Consider the following 27,294-nt stretch of genomic DNA (forward strand, 5'->3'; position numbering starts at 1 on the left):
GAGTCCGCCCGCTCCCCCGTGCAGGTGGCTACCACTTCCCGGCGCCCGAACTCGGCAGCTCCCTCCCCCTTCCGTTTATCTTTTGATATCTGTGCACGGTTTCACGGCTCCCCGCTTCGTACGTCAATACTCAGCACTGGAGATGTTCATTTTTAGAGATCCAGATGTATCTTCCTGCGTCTCAGGCTGCTTCCGTGGTTGTTTAAGATGGTCTGGTACCTATCCAGCTCGCAGGGGACCGGCTGAAAAAGGGGTCCCCTACTCCTCCGCCATCTTAACTCTCCAGAATTAAGCAGTATTCTTGCTGTCCAATCCAAATTCCAGATTGGGAAGCTCTCATAAAGATGTAAATCTCAGCATTTCTGAACCAGAATCCTCCCTGAAATATGGCAGCTCACTAAAACAGCAAGAGGAGTATTTAATGGTTACATCCTGAGGATTTTGTCTTACCACTGGACATTCTATGATTTCATAGCAACAAACAGGCTATGGTAACAAGTTCTACAGTCGCGGGGATTTCAAATTACCTAATTTTTCCATATTAGCAGCTGGGTTCCAATTAAGAGGAGTTCCAGAAATAACAAATGTATTCCAAAGCATTTAGTTGAGTAGAACCTTTTGTAGTTAGCATAGCTTGCCATTCAAAGCCCTTCTGCTGTGAGAGAAAATGGAGAAGGTAGCAGATGGACAGGTGTCCCATTATCTGACCGTCAGCCTTCCTTATGACATCAGGCCTCTGCAGTCCAACTTGTCAATGCTTCTTAGTCATGAGTCAGTGGTTAAAAATTAAATCTATTCAAAGCCAAACTATGGAAAGAGCCCAGATGTCCATCGACAGATGAATGGATAAAGAAGATGTGTGTGTGTGTGTGTGTGTGTGTATACACACACACAATATATATACACACACATATGTACAATAATGCATATTGTGTGTGTGTATATATGTGTGTGTAGTGGTAGAATATTATGCAGCCATGAAAAATTGTAATCTTGCTATTTGCAACAACGTGGATGAAACTAGAGGGTATTATGCTAAGCAAAATAAGCCAATCAGAGACAGTTTCGATATGATCTCACTTGATATGTGGAATTTGAGAAACAAGGCAGAGGATCATAGGGCAGGAGAGGAAAAAAACAAGACAAAACCAGAGAAAAACCAGACAAACCATACATAAGAGACTGTTAATCTCCGGAAACAAACAGGATTGCTGGTGTGGAGGGGGCATGGGAGGGATGGGGTGGCTGGGTGACGGACTTTGGGGAGGGTATGTGTTGGGGTGAACACTGTGTTGTCTAAGACTGAATCACAGAGCTGTACCCCTGAGACAAATAATACATTATATGTTAATGTAAAAAAAAATTTATTCAAGTCTAAAACAAAATATTCACTAAACACAGACTAGCCTTACTCAGGGTTTGAACTTTTTTTTGTGCCATGAACCTCTGTAGCAGTCTTTTTGAAAACTATGGGTCTCTTCTCAGAATAGTGCTTTTAAACACATGACATCTTTAGGGTTGCAAAGGAAACCAATTACATGGAAATAGTATATTTTTAGAAATAAGATCTAGCAGTTGATCTAATAACTAACATAATTTTAAAGTAGTGATGGAAGTAAAAGACATTTCAGGAGATCTGAAACATCAATGTGATGTTTCACATTGTGATGTCTCAAAATCATGGGTACTGCTAATATAGTATAGTTTGTTGCTTCATAATAAAGGAAGTACTAAATTACAGTTTGAAATTAGTACAAAGATGGAATTTTTTTTTTCCATCCAAGTTCCTAGATTCCTGAATTCTACCCACTGAAGCACACCACTTTACAATTAGTGAATACAGACTATATTTTTTCTCAGAGATAATTTTAATGTGAAAAACTCTAACAGCAGAGATTTTTGCCTTCACAAATAGTTTAACGTGAGTCCTCTAGCACCTTTCCCTTATGCATAAGGGAAAATATTTTGGCCTCATCCAGTAAAAACAGATTATGTGGTCAAATCACAACAGGTATATAGTCAGGTCCCTAGTTACACTTTGAGTGGATTCTTGAACGCAGGCTGCACACAATGCGACCACTGGTTCTACTCCCAAAGACCCTCACTGCATGTTACCTTTACCTTAAAGCCAGAGTTCCTGATCTCTGATTTTTTGTTTTTTTTTAAAAAGCTTGTTAACCTAAATTAAGTTTTAATAAACAGAACTAACAGAAACATCCCTAATTAGATTCTAGAGAGGAAGCAGGAAACCACCTAGAGCCGAAGAGAACAAGAACTATTCCTTAAGGACTTTATTATGGGCTTTCACATTTATGTCACCATGTGGAACCAGAGAGAAATTTATCAGGTAGATAAATATGTAATATTTAGTAATTAGATCAAGATACATGTGCATTCTTTAGTATTATTAATTTTTAGGAAATGTAATTACTAAGTCATTGTCAGATCTCTCTGTTTCCTGGAGACAATGCTTCTTTCAGTTAAAATTTCAAAGGACATTTTTCTACAGCATAGCTCCATCATTGCTAGGTATCCTACCAAAACAATTGATGGGATTCTTTTTTATCCAAGGCTTTAAATATGAGTTTATTCCCTACCCACCCATCCTCACTCACACACACAAACACTACCCCGTAAATAAATAACCTGAGGTTTCCAAGTATCTCCCTGGGCCTCTGGGCCTTTTTATACTTGCAGATCTAGTCCAAGATGTAAATACCCTGAACTTACTTTCCAAGAGCTATATTTGTTGTTAAAATTAATACCTGGAAACTGTGTTAAGAATCTGTCAATTACCAAGATCCCCCCTAAATAATTTCATACTAATGAGTTTGATTTCCTTAATAGCCATCATAAAACATTAGGAAATATCTGAAATGCCATTAGATATGATGGAACTATTCAGTTAAGAAAATACAAAAACCATAAGTTAAGCTAGCTGTCTTTTAAAATTACACTCAAAAAAAGAATACACCAGGAGCTGTTTTGTAAACTTCATTCTCTTCAGATGCTTTTGCGGTTTACAGTGATGTTTCACATTGTTAGTTCCTTGCAGCTTTTCATTTTGATCTTCGTTTGTATCGGATAACTGGGTTTTCAGGGGTGTGAATCATGGTTGTATAATTCACAGTGGGAAAATATCCATCATTGAGATCAAATTCATATAAACGAAGCATAGTGGACCAAATTGTCTTGATTTGAACATAGGCAAAATTCTCCCCAATACAACGATGACGCCCTGTCAAAAAAAGAAAGTTTTCTAAGAATCAACTGAAATTCTTTTTCCTGTGTTTTCTCCTGGAGTGATAAATTTGTTTACAGTTTGGAGGGATAGCAGATACAGAGATAATATAGGAAAAAGTTGACATATTCTTTTCACATAAAAGAATGTAAAATATAAAATAGTTAATAAAAATCTCAGGAGATTTTCAAGATTTTTTTTTAAGGGAAACAGCACTTGCATAATTATATAGTGACCCTTCTAATTACTTTTTTTGAAATGTCACACCTATCTAAGTTTAAATATATGTAAGATTTGAAATCTATGATGACAATCTACTTTGGGATTATACTAGAATATTCTTAGCTTCTGTGCCAAGAGCGCCCTAGTTAAAAGTCAATATGGGGGCGCCTGGGTGGCTCAGTTGTTAAGCGTCTGCCTTCGGCTCAGGGCGTGATCCTGGCGTTCTGGGATCGAGCCCCACGTCAGGCTCCTCCGCTGGGAGCCTGCTTCTTCCTCTCCCACTCCCCCTGCTTGTGTTCCCTCTCTCGCTGGCTGTCTCTATCTCTGTCAATTAAATAAATAAAATCCTTAAAAAAAAAAAAAAGTCAATATGAACCCTTCAATCAAAACTTCAAATGCCAGGGGCACCTGGCTGGCTCAGTCAATGGAGTGTGTGCAACCTTAATTTCGGGATTGTGAGTTCAAGCCCCATACTGGGTGTAGAGATTACTTAAAAATACAGTCTTTAAAAAAAAACTTTAAATGCCATTTCAAAATAAGAACAGAAGAAAAAGGGATTTAATAAATCAAAATACAAACACATACCTAGATCAAAATTTAAAAGGTTATATACGTGTAAAAACTGACAAGTTGATTCTAAAATACATATGGATAAAAAATACTAATTCAAAAGGATACATGCACCCCAATGTTTATAGCAGCATTATCTACAGTACCCAAATTATGGAAGCAGCCCAAGTATCCATCAATTGATGAATGGATAAAGAAGATGTGGGGTGTGGGTGTGTGTGTGTGTATATATATATATGTGTATATATATATATATATATGTATATATACATATATATATATATAAAGGGAATATTACTCAGCCATAAAAAAGAATGAAATCCTGCCATTTGCAACGATATGAATGGAGTTAGAGACTATTATGCTAAGCAAAATAAGTCAGAGAAAGACAAATGCCATCTGATTTCACTCATGGAATTTAAGAAACAATAAACAAGCAATGGGGAAAAAAAGAGGCAAACCAAGAAAAAGCCTCTTTATAGAGAATAAACTAATGGTTATCAGAATGGAGGTAGGTGAGGGAAAGGGAGAAATAGGCGATGGGGATTAAGAAATCACTTGTAATGAGCACCGGGTATTGTATGGAATCACTGAATCACTATATTGTACACCTGAAACTAATGTAACATTGTATGTTAAACTAACTGGAATTCAAGTAAGAACTTTTTTAAAAAAATGCATATGGAAATACAAAGGAGGACCTAAGATATGCAGAGCAGTCTTGAAAAAACAAAAACAAGCTGGAAGATTTAAACTGACTTCAAATCTGACTTCAATACGAAAGGTACAGCAACTATGATAATGTGGTTTGTAATAAATATATATCCTTGGCACAGAGCTCCTGAAACACCTTGGAATTTCTTAAGAGCAAAGAGCAATAAAAGAAGGAGACTTGTTATTCATAATAAGCCCCTTTCAACCACACTTGAGTTTGTTAAAGAGGGGACTTTTGGAAATCCCCTCAGAGTCGGGCCTGGCTACCAGGGGAACCAACCATGTGCTTAAACGGTTAGAACTTAAAGCCCTAACCCCTGACCTCCAGGAGGGAGAAGGGGCTGGAGGCTGAATTAATCCACCAATGATGTAATCAATCATGCCTACATAATGAAGCATCCACAAAAATAGCTATAGTATGGAGGACTGAGAGGTCATATTGGGAGAGCTTTCCAGATTGGTGAACATATGGAGATGGTGGGAGTGTTGCATACCCGGAAGGCATGGAAGCTCTGTGCCCCTTCCCCCATACCTTGCCCTATGCATCTTCACTCAGCTGTTCCTGAGTTGTATCCCCCTCTTTGTAATAAACTGTTAATCCAGTAAATAAACTGCTTTCCAAGTTTTGTGAGCCATTTTAAGAAACTGTGGAACCCCAAGGAGGGGATCAAGAAAACCTCTGGTTTACAGCCCACTAGTCAGAAGAACAGGAGACAACCTGGACTTGTGATTGGTATCTGAAGTGATGGGGGGCAGGGGGAATCTTGTGGGACTAAGCCCTTAACCTATGGGGTCAGCGCTAACCCCAGGTAGATAGTGTCAGAACTGAGTTGAATTGTAGGAAACGCAGTGGGTATCCACAGAGAATTAGTGTGGGGGAAAAACACCCAAACAACATTTGGTGACCAGAAATGTTGTCAGAAGTGTTCTAAGTGCAAGTGTAGAGTAGAAAGTGGGGTTCTTTTTCTTTCACAGCAACCAAGACCATGTGGTTCTGGATAGGGCTCAACAAACAGAACAATGGCACACAGCAAAGAACCAAGACATACTTTTACGGTTACCTGATTATCAAGAAAGGCAGTAAATAAAAGAAGCCAATGAAGAAAAAGTCTTTTTAACACATGGTATGGGAATAACTATGTATCTAACATTAAAAAGGGGGGGGTGCCTGGGTGGCTCAGTCAGTTAAGCGTCCACCTTTGGTTCAGGTCATGATCCCAGGGTCCTAGGATCGAGCCCTGCTTTACGCTCCTTGCTCAGGGGAGAGCCTGCTTCTCCGGCTCCCTCTGCCCCTCCCCCCCCTTTCTCTCTCAAATAAATAAAATCTTATAAAAAAATAAAAAAACCCTCAATTCCTGTCTCATACCAAACTCAAAAAACTAATTCCAGATGATCATAGGCCTAAACATAAATGCTAAACCATCAAAAAATTTTTTGAAGATTTTATTTATTTGAGAGAGAGCACAAGCGGGGGGGGGGGGGTGGGTGGCAGGGGGAGCAGAGCGAGAGGGAGAAGCAGACTTCCCACTGGGCAGGGAGCCTGACTCAGGGCTCGATCCCAGGACCCTGAGATCATGACCTGAGCCAAAGGCAGCCACTTAGCCAACAGAGCCACCCAGGTGCTCCAAACCATTAAATTTTAATAGGGTGTAATAGAGGAGAATGTCTTCATGACTTGGGGCCAGGCAAAAGTTTTTAGACAGGACCAGGAAGCAATAACAATTTTAAAAATCAGTAAATTAGATTTGATTGAGGTTATTCATTTGTCAAAACAAGGAATATTGACTTGGGTATTTCATTGTAAAATTTTATATCAAAACTAGAATACTGAACTGTAGTTTGTTATATACTTGCTGAAAAATTCAGAGAGACATATACTGATGTGTACAGTTTACTTTGAAAAGCACCAAAAAGTAAATGCATTGATGGACGGATATGTGATAAAACAAGTATAAGTAAAATGTCAATGGCAGAATCTAGATAATGGGTATATGAATGTTCAGTATAAAATTCTTTTGACTTTGCTGTGAAATTTTTATTAAAATGTCAGGGAAATTTTAATAATAGAAAATATAATTCATGTATTTTAAAAAGGTTATATATAAAAGCCAAAGAGACAAACTTTTTTTGTCTCTAAATACTTAAGCCAGAAAGAACTAATGCCTTTCAATCTCTCTGACCTTCCAAACCTCATAAAGTAATAAGCTCGGTAACAAAAGATGGTTTTTCAGGGAATACAAAAAGATCAAGTCAAATTACTGCAATTGAAAAAAGCCTTGCTAAAGCCTTGGTTTCCATTTCTGAAAAATGAATAAGATAGTTCCTTCCTCATAGTGTGGTTGTGAAGATTAGAGAAAAAATTAACAAAAAGTGCGTATTATTAGCACAGTGCTATGTGGCCCTTAGGTGCACTTACTTCTAGGAGCCCTATTTAAAAAGGGTGTTTACAAACCATTCCATATTCAAATATAACAACTAAGGAGAGGCTTGGCTTACTCACAGGGAGATTAAAGGATTATTTTTAATAGCAGGAAACTAGATGTATCCTAACTATGAATTAAGAGAAAAATGGATAAATTCTGATGATTCACAAAAGGTAGTATTATGAAAATGAATAAGCTACATGCTACATGCTCCAACATGGAAAAAATTACACCATTACAAAGTCATGAAGAAATTGGACGTACTTAACATCATGATCATATGGGCTAGAAGAGTGTTCCCCCAAAATTCATGTCTACTCAGAAATCAGACTTTGCAGATATAATTAGTTACAATGAAGTCATACCAGGTTAGGGTGAGTCCTAAATCCAATAATGATGTCCTTAAAAGAAAGCCACGCACAGACTCAGAGAGACACCCGCAGGGCATACGGCCATGTGACGAGAGGCAGTGATCAGAGTGATGCAGCTACAAGCCAAGGAATGCCAAAGACTGCCAAGAGCCACCGGAAGCTTGGAACAAGCAAGGGAAGACTGTCTCCCAGAGCCATCAGGGAGAGCAAGGCCCTGCCAACACCTTGATTTCAGGCTTCCGGCCTCCAGAAAGATGGGAGAATAAAGGTCTATTGTTTTAAGTCACTCAGTTTGTGGGAGTTATAGTAGCCCTAGGAAACTAGCACAATGATGAAAAATTTGAGGGAACACTATCATATATTCGGAGAGCTCAAAGATATATAATATAACCTCAGAGAACACAATTAGGGGATGTTTTAAACACAATGGGATGTTGAAACAGATTACAGCTTTTTTTTTTTAAGTAGCCTCCACACCCAACAGGGGCTTGAACTCATGACCTGAGACCAAGAGTCACGTGCTTTACCGACTGAGGCAGCCAGGTGCCCCCAGATTACAGCTTTAATATAAGTTTTTAAAAATGGGAGCTGTCCAAAAAACAAAATGAGCTGCCATAGAAGGTAACCTAGCAATCTATTACCTAAAAAAGTTCAAGCGCAGTCCAGGCAATTACCAGTTTAGAAATGATTCCTCTTTGGGGCAGATTTTGGGCCACAGAACTAATAGCCCTTCCAACTGTTTGAACAGTCTCCGACTTTTATATGTGGTATTATATACCATATTATTAAATTTATTTATTGAAGTTACTAAGATCAGAAGTTCTTAAAGGACATTATACTTTATGTGTGGAAACAGTGTGACCCATGACAAAAAAGTTGTGCCATTTCAAATCTCTTTGGAAAGACTAAACAAGAAGTCAGAAAGTGTTTAATCTGTAGAGTACTAATGAACAGAGAAATTAAGGGGTCTGCCTACATAATTTAAGGATGGTAATTGAAATGCAGAAGTTTGCAAATCTATGCAAGACCTGCCAGATTTAAAGACCATTTTATCCTAAGGATACAGACAGAGCACCAAAAAGTTGACTGACAATCCAGAAGAGCTTCAATTTTAACAAGACTGAGTTTGCTCTTTTCTGAAACACTGACAATCTGTTATCATATTTAGCCTGAAATAATTGCCTAAATGGTGTGCTAATTCCAGTGGTTCTTTAGAACAATTTACAAAGAGCTTTAAATACTATTATAAGGGAAAACAGGTGGACTATAAAAATTAACCCTGAAAAAACTAAATTGGATAGAAGGTAATAGAGTATTATATAAGGATTCACAAAACAACTTCCTTTAGTATAAATAAAATACTTTTTCCAACTTGGCAAAGATTATACTCCTACAAATGTTTTCAGGAATGTCCCTATGAGGAAAGGAAAAGATACTTATAAATAAAAGTCATATGAATTATTTGGACAGACATAAACATTATCAGAACATTTCAAATGTAAAATGGTATCTTACCTGCTCCAAATGGCACATAAGCAAACTTCTCTCCTGAAGCTGGATTGTCCTGTAAGTAGCGATCAGGATTAAAGTCCAGACGTTCTACCCATGAGTCTTTAAGTCTCTGATTGACAGTGGGAGACACACACACCTGATGTCCTGGAGGAATGGTATACCCTGCCACGGTCTACAAATAAAAGCAACATATTTCATTAGATAATATAGAACTATTGTACCAAATAACCAGACCATTGTGTAATAAAGCATTAACACACACGTGATCTACATATATTTAAAAACTAGATAATAGGCCAGCTAAAAATTATTTTAACTTGGGGCGCCTGGGTAGCGCAGTCGTTGGGCGTCTGCCTTCGGCTCAGGGCGTGATCCCGGTGTTCTGGGATCGAGCCCCACGTCAGGCTCCTCCACTGGGAGCCTGCTTCTTCCTCTCCCACTCCCCCTGCTGTGTTCCCTCTCTGGCTGGCTGTCTCTGTGTCACATAAATAAATAAAATCTTTAAAAAAAAAAAAATTATTTTAACTTAAGATGATTTCCAAGTGACCCAACATTGGGCTGGAAATTTAAAAAAGCCATAATGTCTCGGAGTTAGCAGAGGGATATCAAGGAGCCTTTCACAATCCATATATTTCCATACTATCAGGATTTTTAACAAAACATGCTTTTCTTTAAACCAGGAAAAAAATATACTACCATTTTTAAAATCCTCATTGTAAAATAAAAATGCAGGGAACAGATTAGCATGTATATGCTCAAATTATATAAAAATATCTATATAAATAAGATATATAGTTACATATCAGAATTAGAATATAAAAAATTGAAATGATATGGAAATGATTATTCTACTTTTTTAATTTAAAAAATTCTCTTTGCTGTTATATTTCTTCTTTGGGATATATTTCTTTCTGGGGGCATGGAAGGGGAGATCTAACCAAGAGACTCACCTGAGGAGTTTTGGCCATTCTCATCATGGTCATTATGGGAGGTCGAAGTCTCAATGTTTCTTTTATGCAGCGATCAAGTAAATTTAGATCCTTCAGCTGGAAAGGGAAAACATTTCCTGAGTTTTATAAATATTTAACTTACTTCAACAGTATGTATTTAAACTTCTGGGTTATAATAAGATAGCTTATACTGTGGTAGAAGTGCAGAGGTATCTGAAATTATCTTGGTCTGACACAATCCAAGGTCAACAAGGGAAAGAGAGCAAGATACCGTCAGTACAAGAGGTAATCACCCTGAAGAATGGCATAGTAAGGACCTGCAAAAATCCACTTGTCTAAAAAATGAAAACACTAGCAAAAATCATGCTACCACATGGATGACACTTGAAAACATGCTAAGCGAAAGAAGCAGTCACAAAAGACCACATATTGTATGATCTTGTTTATATGAAATGTCCAGGATACGGCAAATCCATACAGACAAAAAGTAGATCAGTGGTTGCCAGGGGCAGGGGCAATGGGACATGACTGCTAATGGGTACCGGCTTCCTTTTGGAAGTGATTTAAATGTTCTAAAATTGTGATGGTTTTCACAATTCTGAATATATCAAAAAACAGTAAATTATATACTCTAAATGGACTGACTCTATAGTATGTAAATTATATATCAATTAAGCTATTATTTTTAGTGTTACAAAATCAGGAATGAAAGAGACATCACTGCTGACCTTACAGAAACAGAAAGGATTATAAAAGAATACTAACAATTGTAAGCAACTAATTACGTCACCTAGATGAAAATGGACAAATTCCTAGAAGGACACAAACCGAAGACTCAAGAAGAAACAACATATGAATAAATGTATATAACAAGTAATCAAACAACTTCGCACAAAGAAAAGCGCAGACTCCAATGGCTTCACTGGTGAGTTCTAACCAAACATGTAAGAAAGAATTAATATCAATCTTTCACAGACTTTTCCAAAAAAATAAAAGAGGGAACACTTATAAACTCATTCTTTGGGACCAGCATTACTCTGTATACCAAAACCTGTCAAAGACCTCATGATAAAACTACGCGTCAATACCCCTCATGTGAACACAGATGCAAAAACAAGGGGCTCCTGGGTGGCACAGCAGTTGGGCGTCTGCCTTCGGCTCAGGGCGTGATCCCGGTGTTATGGGATCGAGCCCCCACATCAGGCTCTTCCGCTGGAAGCCTGCTTCTTCCTCTCCCGCTCCCCCTGCTTGTGTTCCCTATCTGGCTGGCTGTCTCTCTGTCAAATAAATAAATAAAATCTTTAAAAAAAAAAAAAAATCCTCAACAAAATAATAGCAAAGTGAATCCAACAGTAAGACATTTCAGGGAGGGCTATGGGGAACTTTCTAAAAATAAAGAAGCTAAGCAATTTAATCTGTAGTAAATAGAATATATCAATTGTCCCCTTTAAAAACTAGCCATTCATTAGATACTCAAAATCATAAAGCACAGCAATGAAACTAAAATCCAACAAACCTGGTCAAAAGTTAAAGGAGGCAGATCTTCTCCACAGACTGTTTTCTGTTCTAAATAACATTTTTCTTGAAGTATTTTGTCTCTGGCCAAAAAGAAGCCCATCCAGGCACTAGTAGTTGAGGACGTGTGCTGGCCTGCCAATAGCAGTCCAATAAGCATGCCTGCCACTTCGTCATCTGTCAGAGGACGGCCGTCCCTATGGAAGGAGACACGCACAAATTTAACAGTTTGGCAGCCCCATTTCCTGCCTCCACATTTAAATAAAGGGTCCTCGTGAATAAACTTTTCAGGTATAACAGTCTCTTGCATTTGTCCATCACAAGTGAGAATTTTTTTTCCCTGAGGGGAAAGAGACAGACCAAAGTAAAGTATGATTTTCATTACAAAAGATGTCGATGTAGTTTGTCAGCAGACGTTTCCCCATGTGTGGTCCTCAGGCTTCAGGAAGGCAATGGGATCCCAGTAATTCGTGTCTTATCCATTTAACAAGCCCAAGGCTCATAGCTACTAATTTTGTCAACATCACTACTTTTTAACTGGACATATTCTTTAACTTTGTTTTAATTTTTAATTTCCTCTTTCGGCTTAACATGTGATCCGAACAGCTCTTACTTGTAAGTAGAATCTAGTAAGGTTTGGAGAATGTCATCAATTTTTTCTTCTGACTGTCTTCGCTTCTGGATTGCTTTATAGAAAATATTCTTGATCTCTCGATGAGCTCTGTCCCTGCGTCTGCAATTCAAAGACAAAAATGACTAAAAAATAATGCCGTACTTTCTGGCACCAGATTCATTTTGAAAATAACCAGGACCTAGCTTAAAGCAACCTTATCTAACTAACTTGAATGACTCTAAAGTAATTGACAAAAAACTCAGAACTGAAGGAAAAAAAGAAGCCATGAAAATCTTATACTGTTAGAAATTTCTAGGGTCCTTAAAGGCAAGAAATGTGTCCTAACATATATAGCCCTGATTCTTAACATACTTTCTGTGTTCTAACAAAAGGTCTAAAACAAGACTTGTGATTATTCCTTTAGAATCATTTTCCAGTTTAACAGAAAGCAGAATACTCCTTTAAATTAACTCCTTTAAATTAATGAAATTCCAATTTTAACCAAATTAATTCTTGAAGAAGATGGACAGTCATTCTGATATTTCTATAGGATTCAGGATTTGAATAAACCTAAGATTTATTTAGGATGTTCTAAACAGGATGTGATTCTCTTCTTCATTTTCTGAAACAACATGGTTTTGTAGGCGGCAAAAATACTAGTAGTGTCAGAAAACAAACTTCAGGTCCCCAAATCTTCCCTTTAAAGTAAGGTGTTCACTAGGTAACAGATACTCCAAGTGTTTTACAAAATGAATTACCCACTTTGACCTCCTGTGACGTAGATGTTCTTAGCCTCATTTCACAGGCAGCTGCATTGAATCACACAGCCAGAAAGCAGTGGAGCTGAAATTTAAAACCAGGCAATCTGACTGTCTAGCCCCTTCATAACTAAGCTTTCCAATAAAAATTGCTGCTCTGGGGCGCCTGGGTGGCACAGCGGTTAAGCGTCTGCCTTTGGCTCAGGGCGTGATCCCGGCGTTATAGGATCGAGCCCCACATCAGGCTCTTCCGCTATGAGCCTGCTTCTTCCTCTCCCACTCCCCCTGCCTGTGTTCCCTCTCTCGCTGGCTGTCTCTCTCTCTGTCAAATAAATAAATAAAATCTTTAAAAAAAAAAAATTGCTGCTCTGCTATGTTTGTAAGACTGTTACTGAGGAACTACTAAGACAATGTGGGCAGAAGACATTTACCAATAAGAACACAACAGTGCCAGGAAAACATAGGGCCTGTTTTAAGAAAGGGAATGGAATAATTTGGTTAAATCATTTGGTTTGGGTAAGACAGAGAAAGACTGGACTGAAGTGGGAAAGGTCTATCATACCAAGCTCAGGAATTTCTGACTTCATCCAGGAGATAGAAAAGGTAAAAACAGGCTTGTTGCACATTTCTGGAGGACCCACTAAGGGTATGAATGAAAGCATTTTGAAAACTGCAAAGCTCCTTACAAATATAAAGTATTAGGAGTTCCAAAGAATTCCAGAGAATCTCTCCTGGCTTTCCCTTTTTCTGCCCTCTTCATCCTGTAACTATATAGAAGTAGCAGAAATAGAAGGAAAAGGAGTACCAATTTAACTCCTCCCCATCTCTCACCTGAACAGAAATGAATCAACAGGTACAGAAAGCTCACTAATACTCAAGACACTAAACCATATGTCGAGTCCCATAAGCAATATTTCTTTGTATCAGATGGTCCCCGCCCTTAAGGAAATCCCAGTATAGTTGTAAGAAAACAAAGAGAAAAGTAAAGAAAGGCACTTACTACTTCAAAACAAAGAAATTTCACAATAGACTATAAAACAGTCAAATATTTTCAAATAAGTGCATAGATGGGGAGTATCACTTTTAGGAAGAGTCCAGAGACTTTCTTGAGTAGACGGAATATGTGAGATTAGGAGGTTTTAAATTAGAACAGCTAGACAACAAATGACCTCGTTTATAAACTGAAACAGAGCTTGAATGAGCTTACTATATAAAGAAAACCTGTCTTGAATTCTTAACAGAAGAATGGGGCTCATGATCTCTCCTAATTTGTCTGGTTTATGTTTATTTTTTATCTTTGTTAACACAAAGCATACCAACACTACCGCAGTTCTACAATTACAGCAAGTATAGTGTCTTTATCATACCGGAAACTAGGCAACGGGAGCCAACCTGGCAGCAGCCAGGCCGCATGGCTAAAACCTCCATCCAAATCTGCATACAGCTGTGCCACTTTCTCATTGAGTTGACTTCTGATTTCCTTTCCATGTAAACAATGGCTGGCTGTTAAAATTATGAGCTCAGAAAGAGCTTCAAACAAATCTAGAGGAAAAAAGATCATTCCCATTACTATTGCCAAATATTCTTTTGAAAGTTTCTGCTTTCTTAGAGATACAAAAGCATTACAAAGGTAAACTGAGAATAAAAACCCAAGAACCAACAAGATCTTGTTTGAAGCATCACAAAAAGCCTACAGACATATGGACACAACAAAGAGAGGCAAGAAACTCATGATGGGAAGCACCTCTGGACAGCCAAAATAGAGGCCACAAAGGCATCTCTGAACCTCACTCATGACTCTTCAACTTGAAAAAATAAATTGAACATAAAAATGAATATAGTGAGAGGCTCCTGGCTGACTGTACAGCATGCGATTTCAGGGTCGTGAGTTCGAGCCCCGCAATGGGTGTAGAGTTACTTAAAAAGAAAATTTTTTAAAAAATGAATAAAGTTACAGGAGTTCCAAGTCGCAGTGTAACAAAAGCAGCAAAAAAGTGATTTAGTGCACATGAGGTGCTTCCCAAAGAACAACAGTCCAAAAACTGAAGAACAGATTATTTTGCCAGTCAAAATCAGGAAGACCAGGACTACAAGTTGAGGTCTTGACTATATATAAAAGAAAACTGTAGCTAATCATCAATTGGTATATCCCAAGCTAGAGACAGATGCGTCAGGGAAGCACATCTGGATGACATTTAAAAGTCATAAAAATTACCCAGTTAATGCCTTGTTTACAAGATGAACTTCCAATTATCACTTGGCTTTCCAAATAGATTTGCCAATGCAGTTAAGTAAATTCTGGTGTTCTCAGTGCTATAACTTTGTCTCACTTGTATTTATTAAGTTGGCATTTTAGTTTATACACCAGCTTCTTGTGTGGTTAGAAATATATCACATCAGCTTTAGGTGTATTAAAAATAAAATCGAGTTTCTGGACCTTTTACAGAAACTGAAGACCACACCGAGAACATGGGGACTCACAGACACACAGAAAGCTTGGTACCCTGTAAGCAGATGTTGCTTTCTGCTTTGGGGTGGCAATTTTCTCTGAAAGGAACACTTATTGTCCAATATAAAGAATAGATTCACATAAATATCCAAAGAAGATCAAATTATACTCGTTATACTCTGTACATAATGCAAGAAAGCATATAATACATTTGGTGGTACAGTAAGCCTATGTATTTAAATTTACCTTTTTCATGAAATAAATCATTCCCATACAATATCCGATAGATAGGGTATTACATTCAAAATTAAATCATTTAGACTTTTACTTGCTCATGGGAGTTAAAAAAAAGTTATTTATTGTCTTAAAATGACCTTGCAAAAAGTCTTACGTTCAGTTTATTTCAAAACTTAATAATTTTTAGTCATTTTTATATTATTTATACAAATGAGCTGAATAACATGCATGTTAATTAACCCATTTTAAAGTTTTGCTAAGTGAACAGCAATAATCACTTCCTCTCAGGTCTTTTTAACTCTATGGTTATCAAAATATATTCTTTCCATTAAATCTAAGCTGGTTTTTACATATGTTGCAGTTGGTTTTTCATTACACACACACACACACACATTCTTATATTTCTAGTCATAAAAAAGTAGAAATACTAGGACAAATGCGAAACCAAAACAGTTTGCTTACTTTTTTCTCCACTTTCTCCCCAACTCTGAAAGTATTCTTTTGTTTCTTTCTCAATTATAGAAACGTGCTGTCTAAAGTGGGCTATGTTAAGGCCAGTTTTTAACATTTTCTTCTGCTCCAAAAATACCTTCAAAATATTAACAGTATAATACCAAGCATTAAAACACAATTTTGTTTTATCAGAAGATTCATTTGGGTTATTATGAACTCTGTAACACGCAAAGCAAACAATATTCTAAAAAAAAGATGCTGAAAATAAAAACAGTAAAAGGATTTTTTAAAACTACACCAGACATGGGAAACTTAGAGCATTTACATGGATCTGAAGGAACAGGTACAGAGATACCTGGTATGCAAGCCCTCAACTAATGATAAATTAGGAATCCCACTGCCTTTCCTTCCTACATATGCATTTTCCCACTCCTAACCCCAGGGCTTCCCTTTCCTATCCTGTTATCTTCTAGGATCCCAACCCAACCCAGATACCAACACAAGCCCCCAAAGGTTCATTATGTTTCCATATCATTTTTCTCCTACTTCACATATTTTCCCATTCCATTCCCAAACAAGTATCATTCCTCTTACTGTCTTCCAGAAGTTTAATGAGAATTCAATATACTCTGACTGAAATAAATTCACACTAAGCCAGCTAATGGTTTTAACCCATTGGGACATTCCTATTTTAAGACTCTGATCAGCAGTGTGAAAAAATGAACAGATATATCTGACCAGAGGGATTTTCTAGGGTTCTTGCTTTTGGCCTTGAGGAGCCATTCATTCCCCCACACCTCACTCATCCCCAGAAATAACACTTGATGTCAACTCTTAACTGCTACACTAGGATACCAGGTCATGTGTGGTACGATCTCAGCCAGAGCCCACACCAAGCTATTGAGCAAACGATCTCATTTGTGTTTTGCATCAATTTGTAGGACTTTAATATTTGACTTTAGGAGGGGAAAAGAAATCACACAAACTTCTAAAACCAACAATCTCTAGCTCAAAATCTCTAGCTCAAGAGAGCTCTTATGCTAGAATTTCAGGCAGGAGTGGAGGCATGGGAGCCCCTTCCGGTGAAATAATGGGATTTTCTTGTTACCCACTCCAATCAATGCCCTAAGTTATCATTGATTCTCTTTCTTTGTATAGGAAACCTTTGAAATTGCTTAGCCCATGCCTGCAGCTATAAAACAGAATACCCATTCTTTGTCGGTTACCCAGGCCTTTTCTTTTAAATGTCTCATTCTTCAGATTTTTGAACCAAGGAATAAATTGTTTCTACATTCTAAATGTACAATATTACACTACTAGTTATAACTCTTATATTATAGATTTGTCTTTCTTGAAGATAACAGTGTCACCTACTGGATTAGGCACATCATATGCAACGCCCTTCCCAAACACAGGTGTTGTCAGACGACCGTAGACATCTTCTGCATTCAGGTCCTCATTTTTACTATTAAAAAGCAGTGCAGCAGCATCGCTCCCCAAAAGGTAAGTAAATGTCTTGCCCACCATGGTAAAACTAAATACGGGTCCATACTAAAGAAAGAAAAGTAGCCATAGTGATGATACTGAAAAATATGTATCACGAAAAGAAACACTAATTTATTCACAAAACATTTTTGAAAATTAAAACATGCATAAACATTAATGCAATTATTCACCCAGTCTTTGTCCAGATTTATAATTATTTTCATCCAGTTGCAAGTGAAATATAAACTTTTTATTCTGCTTTTTTCAGTTTATACTGAAAGTATTTTCTATCCTTTACACAGACATCATAATTTTAATAATTATTCTTTCATTATTGGACATAAGGGTGATAGGTCAGTTCTTTACTTATTATGGATAATACTGCAATGAGTATCTCTAAGAATACAGATTATTTTCCCCCTTGGTTAAAGATAAATTTATATGCGTCACCAAAGTTATGACCTTTCCTATTGTACTTGCTATGTAAGGACATCAGAAGTTTGTTTAGTTATCCAGTTTACTACTATCTCGCCAACACCAAATGATTTCATTTTTAATTTTTTGTTAATCTGGTTGGGTGTTCAATGCTTTACCTTGCAGTTTTCTGAGTATTATTAAAGACCAGGCTCTGGGGATACAACTGTGAACAAAAATACTGTCTCTGACTCATGTAGTTTAGTCTATTGAAAAAGATACAACTTAATCAAATAATCACATTAACAAATGTAAAATTGCAAATGTGACAAGTACTATAGGAAAGAAAGCAACTCTACGAGAAGAGAACTGATAAAAGGGTGACCAAAGAGAGGAAAGGCCAAGTGAGCTGAGGCTTGAAGGATGAGGAGGAGTCAGCATGGCAGCCGGGCATGCACAAAGATCCTAATGGATCCTAATGGGGGGCAGGGGGAGGACGAGATGAGAGCTGAGTCTGCAGGGCCTAGACCTCTACAGTCTCATAAGCCATATTCAGGAAGTTTTTTCCTTATAAGCAATGGAAAGCCATAGAAGATTTTAAACTGCATGGAAGGGACACCCTGATATATGCATATTTTAAAAGAAAGATCCCTCTGGCTGCTACATGGAGGAGGGAGGAACAGGAGCAGAAAGAATGTCAGAGGACCAGTTAGAGTCTATTGCAGGAACCTGATGATGAAAACTGGCCGCATGGTAATGATGGGGCAGTGCACACAGAAGCAGATGGATACCGAATTATTTTGGAGAGAGAATCTACAGACGGCAATGGATTGAGACAGGGAGAGGGAAGTATGAAGAATGAATCCTAGGCTTCTGGAAAACAGAAAAATGGTGAGAAGAGAAACAGGACAACCAGGATTGGAGAGAGAAAAACCAAGGGGTAGCCTTCAGAAATGTTGGATTTCAGGTGCCTTTGAGACAACTCAAAGAATCACGTGGGAGTTGGCACATCCAGGTCTGGAGCTTGAGTAGAGACCTGAACCAGAGACAGTAATTTGTGTGTCATCTACCTATGCCTGGTAAGTGAGCTGCAGGTTAGAGATGAGATCACCTAGGAAAGACTAAAGGCCAAGGACCAAACCTCCATGAACCCCAACAGTAAATGCCCAGGCATGAGCCCACTAAGGAGTTAGAGAAAAATTAGTGAGAGAAATAAAGGGGAAAAATGAGAGGAGCCACATTTAAGGAGCAGGGAGTGTCACCAGTGACAAATACAAATAAGGGATCAAGTTCATTGAAGTAGGACACGGAGCTCATTAGTGAAGGGGCTGACAGACTACGGTGGACTGAAGAGTAAGTAAACAGGAGATGCGGAAACAGAGACCGTAAGTACAGAAAACTTGCTAACGGGGGAGGGATGTGAGAGGAGACTGAGTAGTCAAGAGAAGCTCCAGTCTTTTTAAATGAGTGACTTTTGAAAATTTTTCAGAGAAAATGGGAAAGATCCAGTTGAAGGAAGTCACTACAGAAAGAAGAAATAATAGCATAAGGTTCCTGAGACCAAATATGGATTGAGACTCTAGCCTCCAATAGGAAGCAAAATAGTATAAGATCAACGTGATAGCACCCTAATGGGCTCAGAGCCAGACTGCCAAGGTTCACATCCCAGGTCCTCCACCTGTTAGCTGTTGTGACCTTGGTCCTAGAGTCAGAGAACTTAACCTCTCTGTATTTCAGTTTCCCTCATCCATTAAATAGAAATAATAGTGGCTACTATTATCAAGATTAAATATATATCATTTTGTCCATGATATGTGTGTGTGTATATATACAGATATTATAGATAGAAAAGAGTGTGTCGGCCATAGTAAATATTATATGTGTTTATTACTATTATTATTATTATTATTAAAAGCACAGACTTGGAAATTAGACCACGTGTAAATCCTGGCTTGGCCACTAGCCAGCAGTGAGCCCAAGAACAAATTATATAACCTGTTTCTCAGTTTTATCATCTATACAATAGATTTACCTGAAAGGATTTTTATGGAGTCAGATAATCTATGTAAAGCACTAAATTAGTGGCACAAAGTAAGTGTTTTATAATTAGTGTAACAGGAAGAAAAGAGAATGTATGTTTGAAAGTGGGAGCATGAGAGAGTTCTCTTGGATGGTTTTATATCTCTAAAGAGGAGACAAAGTCATCTGCTTTGATAGGAAGATTCAGAAGTTTAGAAAAGTGAAGGTTTGAATCATCATTGTGGGGAGTGGAAAGTATGCCAACTATACTTTGGCATAACACGATTGTTGAGCAGTGTTCAAAGGTTCAGGGTAGGGAATCATGAAATTAGGAAGGAACTCATCTGGTGCAAGGAAGAAGAAAAATCCCTCCGAGTCTGGGGTTTTACCAGGTAAGCAAAATGAAAACATCCAGGGCAAGGAAATGTATGGCATTGGCCACAGTGTAAGCAAAATGGTGGACCACTGTCCCAAACTGGAAAACGAAGAAAAGGAAAGAAAGGAGGCTCTTAGATCAGGAGAAAGTAGTGGGACCCTGGACTGGAAGATCTAAAGAGGTCAAAGAATGGTTCTAAGGGGATCCCTCCTACATTGTTGGTGGGAATGCAGGTTGGTGCAGCCACTCTGGAAAACAGTGTGGAGGTCCCTTAAAAAGTTCAAAATTGAGCTACCCTATGACCCAGCCATTGCACTACTGGGTATTTACCCCAAAGATACAGACGTAGTGAAAAGAAGGGCCATATGCAACCCAATGTTCATAGCAGCATTATCCACAATAGCTAAATCATGAAAGGAGCCGAGATGCCCTTCAACAGATGACTGGATTAAGAAGCTGTGGTCCATATATACAATGGAATATTACTCAGCTATCAGAAAGAACAAGTTCTCAACATTTGCTGCAACATGGACGGCACTGGAGGAGATAATGCTAAGTGAAATAAGTCAAGCAGAGAAAGACAACTATCATATGATTTCTCTCATCTATGGAACATAAGAACTAGGAAGATCGGTAGGGGAAGAAAGGGATAAAGAAAGGGGATAATCAGAAGGGGGAGTGAAACATGAGAGACTATGGACTATGAGAAACAAACTGAGGGCTTCAGAGGGGAGGGGGGTGGGGGAATGGGATAGGCTGGTGATGGGTAGTAAGGAGGGCATGTATTGCATGGTGCACTGGGTGTTATACACAACTAATGAATCCTCAAACCTTGCATCAGAAACCAGGGATGTACTGTATGGTGACTAACATAATGTAATAAAAAAACATTAAAAAAAACCCCAATCAATGTAATTCACCATATTAATAAAAGATATAAATCATATGACCACCTCAAAAAAAAAAAAAAAAAAAAAAAAGAAAGAAAAAGAATGGTTCTAATGGAAGTAATTGTAGAAGCAAGAAGCAAGCCAGGAAAAGAAGTTGTTTGTGTTCTAAGAATAAAGTGTCTAAATTTATATTGTGGAGCTAAAATAGTTAAGAGTGACAACAATTCACAGTGAGACTGTGGAATAAATGGTTGAACTGGTTTCGGAAAGCTCACTAGAGAGAAGAGGAGCAAAGATCTGAATGGCCATGGTATCCTGTGGGTCATCCAAGTGAAGCCACACATGTGTAGAGCAGGTTAGAAAATTCCACAGGTGACTAGTTAAGAAAAAGGAGGGTCAATTAGTATCAATTTTAACCATGATCAGTAAGTACAAAATTTAAGCTAGTGGTTTTTAAACCATACCTGCCAGAACTTTCTTCAGTGATGTCTTAGAGGTTACCCAGGACATGGGAGAAGTTAAGGGAATCTCCAAGACCCTCCAACTCTTAAACAGGAGCAGCTCCAATTTAATTGGTTTCCTATACTCGGGATAAGTCTAAGATTACACTTTTTTTTTTTTTTTAATGTTCTGCCATTTAAAGAAAAGTTTGAAAGGCACTAATTTCTTTTCCTGTAATTATTTGGAAGACGTACCTTCTCATATGCATTTTCTAGGAATTCAATTGGACTTTTCCCAAATGCTATGGCATGTCCAAGGAATGGAATTGGAGAGAAAATGTATGGTGGACTTTTCTGCAAGAGAAAACAAAAAACTGGGGTTCACATTTCATTTTGAGAGATATCCAGTTTAGTTTCCTGACCAAACAAATGAACACGGTCCAGAATATGTCCAATATTATTTATTGGCTGTTTCTTAACCATTAGCAAAAACAAACAAACAAAAAAACAGGAAAATCAAACTATATTGTCTTTACCACTACCACTCACAATTTAGTTCTGGAATCTCGCCTAAAGGAGGTATAGAAAAATACAAACAGTAACTTGAGGTATGGAAAGATGTGAAATGTTTAAAAGCTACATTTATCATCTCATCCACTGATTTTATTTAAGTAGGCTCCACACCCAGCGTGGGGCTTGAACTCACGATCCTGAGATCAAGACCTGAGCTGAGGTCAAGGGTCAGATGCTTAACTGAACAACCCAGCGCCCCTCATCCACTGATTTTAGAGAGTAGATCACTAGCAGGCACTCCTTTGCACTCACTATAAAAGGTACTTTAGGCGCCCCAGGTTTTAAAAACGACTTGGTTAATAGTTCATACGTTCCATTGTCAGTAAACGGGCAGTTTTAAAAGCTACTTGGTGTTGGCTGGTTAAGGATGCATTCATCAAATAATATTAGGTAAGTATTAAGCTAGTGGTCAATAAAGACACTAAATTAAAGAAACTTTAATGATACTTCATTATCATCATAAGGGACAATCCAGTCACTCCCACCCTATCAAATACTCCCCCCCCCCATACAGATATAAATCGCCATTAGGTGCAATACTACAGCCCATAGGACATGGAACCCCACCAGGGCAGTGACCAAGATCACGGCCACCAGGGCTGCAGCTGCCAATGGCAAAGTCTATAACACCACTATGGTGGCCAGTACAGCCACCAGTCTGGCCACGGCCTTTAGGGGTACCAGAACCCCGGCCAGCACAGCAGCCATCACTACGACCATAAACGCTGCAAGCACGACCCCCACCAAGACCAGACACGCGGCTACCGCCAGAATCGCTACATTGCAGGGCCTCCAGCACCAACGCCAACAAGGCCATGGAAGTCGCGACCACAAGCAACAGAGCTGCGGCCACCTCCCCGTCCCCAGTGCGCCCGCCGTCGCCCCGCTAGCCCTTAGACCACAGTGGTCGCTGCATCCCCCGCCCAGATCCCCCGGGGTGCACGTACCGCCCCGGCGGGCAAGGGGGCCAGGTGGCCGACTGCGAGGCGGAACAGGTAGACCAGGCCAAGCGTGAAGGCGCAGGCGATTAGCAGCATGGATAGGAGGTTGCCGCCGGTCACTCGCTCCATCGCCTGCCCCAGCACCGACCCGCCCGCCTGCAGTAAACCCAGCAACATCATCCTGACCGCCGGAGCAGCCACTACAGTTCGTCAGAGACGCTGGAGGCCGAGGTCGCCGCCGCTCCTCCGAACCGATGGAGCGAGTACGGCCGGCAGATGGGCTTCAGGAGGCGGCCCCGGCCCCCAGGTCTCCTACTATACCCAGTCCCACCCCCTACTCTCGGCTCCCGCGCGCGCCACACTGTACGTCACAGAACGGGGCGGGGCCTGGTGCTGGCCACGCCTCCAAACTGAACTAATTACTGCCGAGGTCTCCTTACGCCAGGAGAGAGACCCTGAAAAAGCAGGTTGCCCCTATAGTACGAGTGGTACGGAGACAGAAGAGAACGAGCGCTTAAGAGGCGATCACCCCCTGAGAATCGCGGGCCACCTGAGCCCTGCGTGCCTGGGGTGCGGGGCACCACGACACGGTGCCGGGAAAGGGCGGGCGGAGGGATCTCAGAGCGAGGTTTGCGAGGAGACTGCGGCGTCAGTGGCGCGCTCTGTGATTGCACCCGTCGGACGTGAGGTGATCTCAGCTTATGTCGCGTCAGCGGGCGGGTGGCTTGAGTTCCGCCCCGGTGGCTTGAGCACCGCCCCTCGTCTGAGCACGCAGACCCGCTGCAACTGAGCCTCTCAGGGCTCAGTCGTCTCAGTCCTGAGGTGTTGGAGAGACAGCATGGTCGGGAAAGGGGAAATTGGAAGGACGTCGTCTACACACGGAAGGGTGGGACGATGAGGTCAGTCCCATGCCACCCCAGTTAAAACCGGTCTGACAGGTATTAATATACGGCATAACGATAACAAAACTTGGTTGCTGTCTGGATTACACGGAAACAGGTTTTCCGAAATAAATTTGTCATTTATAGGCCGTCGCGACCTATTTGAGGCAACATTCCCCAAGAGCGGTATTTACTCCAGAAATATTTTAAAGCGGAAGTTCAGTCCTAAAGCTACAGTCACTTGGCCACCCCCTCCTCCTATTGTCTCAAGCAAGCGTGTATATATAATGACCACCAAATTTAATTCCCCTTCTATATTACTCTCACGAGTTCCCGACCATATTCATGTATTTATTCAATCACTATGAAGAGCTAGGTATTGTGCTAGGTAGGCACTGGGGATAGAGCAGTGAATGAGAAAACTGCAGCACCCTCAGGAAAGGAGCAGGAGTATCTAATTGCCTGTTCAACATCTCTACCTAGCCGCTTAACACTCATCTCGTTGTCAGTAAATCCCGAACTGAATTTACCTCCCCCCGCCCACGGCTGCCATGCTGCCCTTTCTGTAATGCCATGTGGGAAGGGCACCACTATCCACCCCATTGCCCTCCTCCTTCATTCCTCATATTTAATCACCACATCTTACAATTCCACCATCTTGAACGTTTCTCCATTCATCACTACCTTAGGTCAGATCTCATCGTTGCTTGTCTGCGTTGCAAAAATACCCTACCTGGTACTTGTCCATTCTTGTCCTTAATCTGTCCTCCCTACAGTTGCCATATGTTGTATCTCTAAAGCACTTTGTAATCATCTCTGTAGGTTTCCTCTATTAGAAGATGAGAAAAGGGATCATGTCTTAATTGTTTTTATATACTGCCTTTATCCTAATATCTACCATAGCAGTTCTCAAATTGTGGTCCATAGCCCTCTGGGTATCCCCAAGAGCCTTTCAGAGTATCTGCATAGTCAAAGCTCTTTATAATAATACTGTTATTTGCTTTTGCACTGCTTGAATTTGCCCTGATAGTGTATAATCAATAGTAAATACAAACTTCTTGGACCTTACAAAAATCAAAGGCAATGACACCAAACTCTAGCAGTCATTATTCTTCAATGCCATGCACTTGCAATAGAAAAATAAAATTATCTATGTCCTTGCGGAAATTGAGAATGTTAATTTTATTAAAGTTCAACCATTGAGTGCATGTATTTTTTAACTAGCAGATTTTTTTCATGGAATAACATTTTGCTTGAAAGAATGACTGCCAAACTCTAGTCATTCACATGTGGGTATTTGACATTTTCTTTTTTTTTTTTTTTTTTTTTAAGATTTTATTTATTTATTTGACAGAGAGACAGCCAGCCAGAGAGGGAGCACAAGCAGAGGGAGTGGGAGAGGAATAAACAGGCTCATAGTGGAGGAGCCTGATGTGGGGCTGGATCCCATAACGCCGGGATCACACCCTGAGCCGAAGGCAGACGCTTAACAACTGTGCCACCCAGGCGCCCCTGACATTTTCTTGAAAATGAAATCAGCATGTCCTTTTAAGGAAAACCATTGGCATTAATTGTTGTCAATGATAAAATTAAAGCTTTCCAGTGGCTCAGTCACTTATTGATTGATTTTGGCTCAGGTCATGATCTCAGGGTAATCAAATCGAGTCACATGTCAGGCTCCATGCCAGCTTAAGATTTTCCTTCTTCCTCTCCTTCTGACCCCTTCCCTCTGCCCCACCCCACTCACACTCTCTCCCTCTCTCTCAAAAAAGAAAAAAAGAAAAAAAATTTAAAGCTTTCAAATAAAAATTAAGAATTTTAGAAAACATATCTACCACTGTAAACTTGACAACGTACTAATTCTTGAGACTTTCCTGCAGAGGAAAATTTAGTAACAAAAGGATTTTGTATAATAAAATGTGTCAACATTAGAATCTTTGCATAATTCATTGAACCAGTATTTTCTTTTTTTTTTTTAAGATTTTATTTATTTATTTGACAGAGATAGAGACAGCCAGCGAGAGAGGGAACACAAGCAGGGGGAGTGGGAGAGGTAGAAGCAGGCTCATAGCGGGGGAGCCTGATGTAGGGCTCGATCCCATAACGCCGGGACCATGCCCTGAGCTACCCAGGCGCCCCTGAACCAGTATTTTCAAATGACTGATGCATGATGTTACAAAATCATACATGGGTAAAACATTCATTCAAAGTACAAGTTAGACCAAAAGATTTTCATAGAATATAAAAGTTAATTGATATACCTCCAGATTCTACATTGCCACTAACGTTTAAGATACTACCACTTATTTAAAAAAATTGCCTATAAATATCCGGAAAAGTTATTAAAATATTCCTGCCTTTTCCAACTATACATCTGTGTGAAGTTTATATACTTCAACCCAAACTTGCACATGGTTGAATACAGAAGCACATATGAGAATTCCAACTATCTTCCATTAAGCCAGGCATTAAGGGGATTTGGAAGAATATGAAATAGTACCATGTATCTCACTATTTTTTTGAGAGAGAGAGCAAGCACAAGCAGGAGTGGGGATGGGCAGAAGGAGAGAGAGAGAGAATCCTAAGCAGGCTCCACACCCAGCACAGAACCCCATAGGGGGGCTCAATCTTACCACCCTGAAATGATAAGCTGAGCCAAAATGAAGAGTTGGAGGCATAACCAACTGAGCCACCCAGGTGCCCCACTCACTATTCTTTTTTATTTGAAAACATAACTATGTTCGTTAAAATGCATTGTTTATTTTAACATGGGCTTGTTATTTTTAATTCATATTTTTATTTCTCCACCTTAATTTGTATTACTGTAAATACTTACACGCATTTTTTTAAAGTTCTTTAGGGCTCTTAATAATTTATGAGATTGTGAAAGAGTCCTGAGAACAAAAAGTTTTAAAACTGCTGACCTAGAATATGAGTTGTGAGGCTTTCAATTTTTGTTCTCTGTGGAACCACATCCCATACCATCTATGACCTTCCTATGAAATAATTTTAAAACAAGATGTTTGATTCATTAAAACTCCAAGGTAGTCCCCATTATTATATAGCCATAGTTTTTTTTTATTTTAATATGAGTTTTCCAAAGTGATGTTTCAGAAGCACATCATGAAATGGAAATAGAGATTATTGATTCACCATGGATTCAACCTACTACTATCTTCTTAGTTGAGTATGGTAATTCATCTTTTTCCTATGCTGCCCATACTTTTCATCAGACCACTCTTAACGT

At 39.3% G+C, this 27,294-nt stretch overlaps 2 protein-coding genes across 3 annotated transcripts in view; one reads left to right on the forward strand and one right to left on the reverse strand.

Moving 5' to 3' along the window:
• Positions 1-1,849: 1,849 nt before the first annotated feature.
• LOC113259854 (lanosterol 14-alpha demethylase) lies at positions 1,850-25,829 on the reverse strand. The gene is made up of 10 exons (XM_026505384.4): positions 23,173-25,829; positions 21,908-22,006; positions 17,403-17,579; positions 16,038-16,164; positions 14,257-14,431; positions 12,132-12,251; positions 11,520-11,715; positions 10,004-10,099; positions 9,057-9,225; positions 1,850-3,238 (listed from the first exon to the last, which is right to left on the reverse strand). The coding sequence occupies exons 1-10, from the start codon at positions 23,344-23,346 to the stop codon at positions 3,060-3,062; spliced, it is 1,512 nt and encodes a 503-aa protein (XP_026361169.1). The 5' UTR covers positions 23,347-25,829; the 3' UTR covers positions 1,850-3,059.
• Positions 23,926-27,294, forward strand: part of ANKIB1 (ankyrin repeat and IBR domain containing 1) — a 248,689-nt gene continuing 245,320 nt past the window's right edge. The window contains exon 1 of one of the 2 annotated variants that reach the window (XM_048212861.2): positions 23,926-24,065. The gene's annotated coding sequence lies outside the window, so the exon portion shown is untranslated. Of the gene's footprint in view, positions 24,105-27,294 lie in introns of both variants that reach the window. The other variant, XM_057304104.1, reaches the window with a different exon arrangement.

The sequence above is a fragment of the Ursus arctos genome, unplaced genomic scaffold, assembly GCF_023065955.2.
Source record: "Ursus arctos isolate Adak ecotype North America unplaced genomic scaffold, UrsArc2.0 scaffold_3, whole genome shotgun sequence".
In the NCBI taxonomy this organism is placed as follows: domain Eukaryota; kingdom Metazoa; phylum Chordata; class Mammalia; order Carnivora; family Ursidae; genus Ursus; species Ursus arctos.